This window comes from Salvia hispanica, chromosome 2 (genome assembly GCF_023119035.1).
Source record: "Salvia hispanica cultivar TCC Black 2014 chromosome 2, UniMelb_Shisp_WGS_1.0, whole genome shotgun sequence".
Taxonomy (NCBI): Eukaryota; Viridiplantae; Streptophyta; class Magnoliopsida; order Lamiales; family Lamiaceae; genus Salvia; species Salvia hispanica.
The window spans coordinates 36,027,354-36,030,540 of NC_062966.1; the positions used below are offsets into that span (position 1 = coordinate 36,027,354).

Consider the following 3,187-nt stretch of genomic DNA (forward strand, 5'->3'; position numbering starts at 1 on the left):
TTTTATGAAGTTAACTATCGTTAACATTTCCACTGACAATTAATCACATTTGAATTCTAATAATACATGAATAATTTTATTTATTTACACAAGACTCTCCAGAAATGCAAGGAGCGCCATTCCGGCAGCCCAAACATCGTCGTCCAACACATGCTCCGCCGGAGAATGACTAACGCCGCCACGGCAACGCACAAACAACATCGCAACCTACCAAACAACCACCAAATCGTCAAACGACAAAACAAGCAATCAAACATACATTTAAAAAGAATAACTATATAACTAAGAAATCATAACACCTTAGTTAGATGAGACATGGCCATAGCATCGTGCCCTGCTCCACTCATCAACACGGGCAAGTCGTCTGGCTCGTCCCCACTCAATGGTCTGACAGCAGCATAGGCTGCGGACCTGAGCTTCGAGCTCAACTCAGCGTCGCATGCCACTGCATCAGCATCGTGCTGAAAGTTTCCAAAACTCCAAATGAGCAACAAAATTGCTTCTAGGCATACAAGTATGATAAAGATTGGGGGGGCAAAAAATCGAACCTTCCGTTCAACGAGACACAAAACCGAACGCTTGTCACATATTTCGTGAATTCTGTTGGAAAACTCGTATATAATTGCTTCTCTTCCTAGATCGTCCATTGCCCGTATGTCAACTGTGAAGGTCACCTGTCTTGAATGAACAAAGACTATAACTCTTAAACTCATGTCAATGGCTGTAGCAGTGGAAACAGCAAAGTTTCAGCTCGTTGTCGACTTGCCTGGCCGGGAATCACGTTGCTTGCGCTTGGCCAGGTTGAGATCTCGCCAACAGTACAAACGAGCGATCCTGCTAGCGATTGTGCTGCTGATGATGCACACTGACCGTCGTAGGATAAAAAGCTCTCGGGTTGATTACAGAGACTCTCGAGCAATACAATCAGTTCAGCAGCTCCAGCCATAGGATCCCGTCTCATTTTCATAGGGACCGTGCCAGCATGCCCTTGTGTACCTTTCACCGTCACCTGCAAATCACGAAGACTACATATAAAAAGGATATCAAACGAATAACATGCTTTTGTAAAAAAAGCCTCATTACCTTCAACCGTGTCTGCCCTGCAATGCCTTTCACCAAACCAAGAGGAAGGCCGACGTTCTCAAGAACCGGCCCCTGTTCAATATGAACCTACAAAGCAGAAGATATATCAGCTACATGTCTACATAAATGGACTCTTGAATCCCGCTTGCTCTCGATTGTATACCTCGACATAGCCATACACAGATTCGGGGTCGAACTTGAGTTGCAAGAGATTCTCCTCGGAGATATCAATGGAGTTCATTTTCAACGCACCTTGCACTGTTACACCACTGGAAGTGTCATATATGGTTAGAGAATTCCGAGATTCTATCAAACTAACTTCTTCAGCTAGTGACACCAACCTTTCATCGTGCACATGCAGCGTTGAAACGGGTAATACACCAGCAATGACTGCACTTCCTAAGAAGGTAGACTGAAACCTAACTCCTTCCTCGTCGCTGAACGCAATAACCTGAAAAAGTAACGATAAAAAACAATGAACACTTGGACACAGTCCTCACACTGTAAAACTGCAGCTCTCTATGTAAACTAGTAACAGCCTAGATGCTCAGAAGTTCCAATCCAACAAAAATCTTGTTACCTCCACCGGGCGTTTTAGGCTTCCAAGCATTCCTCTGATTTTCAACACTTTCAATGCAGACAATGCAGTGATGATTCCCAGCGCTCCATCGAACATTCCAGCATCAATAACCGTATCCTATATGAGATAAAGCAATCTACTCCACTCAATATCTTTCAAAGATTAAAAATAACTCTTACATTCATCAAATTATATTCTATCAAAGAGTGTCAAGTGAATGGTCGCTTTACCAAATGAGAGCCAATTAACAGAGCTTTCTCTCTTGGATTTAGCCCTTCATGCCGACCATGCACATTCCCCATTTGGTCCACCCACCTAGATAAAGGAAATACAAAGGTCAAGAGACATCACGGAAACAGAACAAGAAGGTTTCTGACTGCTTACGTCTGCAATCCCGCATCCTCCATCCATCTCCTGATAAGGTTTCCTGCTCTTACAGAAGCTGCAGACTGGAAAGTCCTCTCAAGAAAATCTTTCGAATCACTCACCTACAAGGCCAAAATTCACCAGCTACTCCGTTAACATATTCCATATCCAAATACACACTCTTATATAGTGAAAGAGACACAAATCCTGCAACTAACTCAGGAGACTATTCGCTGAGCAGAGATCAACGAAAAGCATAACATATTCATATCACAATTTAACTTTTCATTTTCAACTGCTCATATACGAAAGTTCAAATTTGTACCTTTCCAAGCTCAAAGAGTCTTGCCACTGCCTCATCCTTTAGTATTTCCGAATGCAAAAGGTTCTTCTCTTCTGCAAATTCAACACATAAAATACATGATGATCCAATATGTCCCAAATAATTGCAACTTCACTACAATGGCAACACTCCAAAGTCAGATTATTAAGTGCCATTGAATTGCATCCATACATTATTTGATTGCTAAAGAACTGAAATTCAAGTTCAACACTTTGAAAAAATATAAATTAATACTAACTTTTTTGAAAATGACCACAGCCTTATCTATTGTTCCGAATAAAACACGAGGATGAGAGACAAGAATTAACTCTACATATCTACAATATATTATTCATAACAACTGAGATCTCTTGACTTCATCAAGCTCAAGAACAAGCATGATAAATAGAACGACAGTGACAAGAAATAAATAAATATTTCTACCTAGTCAAAATTTCTCCAGAAAAGGCAATAAAATTATTATACCAAAGTGAAACAGTCGAGCTCTAGTATAAATATAGTAATCTTATTCCAAATCCAATCCATAATCTCCAGCTATCCAACTCTAAAATCTCAAATGCGCCGATTCACAAAACATTTAATTAAAAAAGGTAAAGTAAACAAATCAACAAGCTACCAATTTCACAGTCCAATTAAATCACCATAACTCGTTGATTATGAATCAGAAGAGAGAAGAAGCAGAAATGATTACCAGAAAATCCGTTTGTGCAGGCAGTTAGTAGAAGCAGGAAGAGAGAGGAAATCGAAACGGAGAGATGCGGAATCGGCGCCATTGAAATAGACGCAGCGCAGAAGCAGAAGAAGAAGCAGAAAGT

General features: G+C 40.6%; 1 protein-coding gene across 1 annotated transcript; it reads right to left on the reverse strand.

Moving 5' to 3' along the window:
• On the reverse strand, nt 1–3,187 carry LOC125206887 (allantoate deiminase 2; the record flags this gene model as incomplete). The annotated part of the gene is made up of 12 exons (XM_048106103.1): nt 1–207; nt 300–461; nt 549–674; nt 767–1,009; nt 1,084–1,170; nt 1,247–1,352; nt 1,425–1,534; nt 1,664–1,780; nt 1,894–1,978; nt 2,048–2,151; nt 2,355–2,425; nt 3,064–3,187. Coding segments are annotated over 12 exons (1,458 nt in total), but the record flags the coding sequence as incomplete, so codon positions are not given.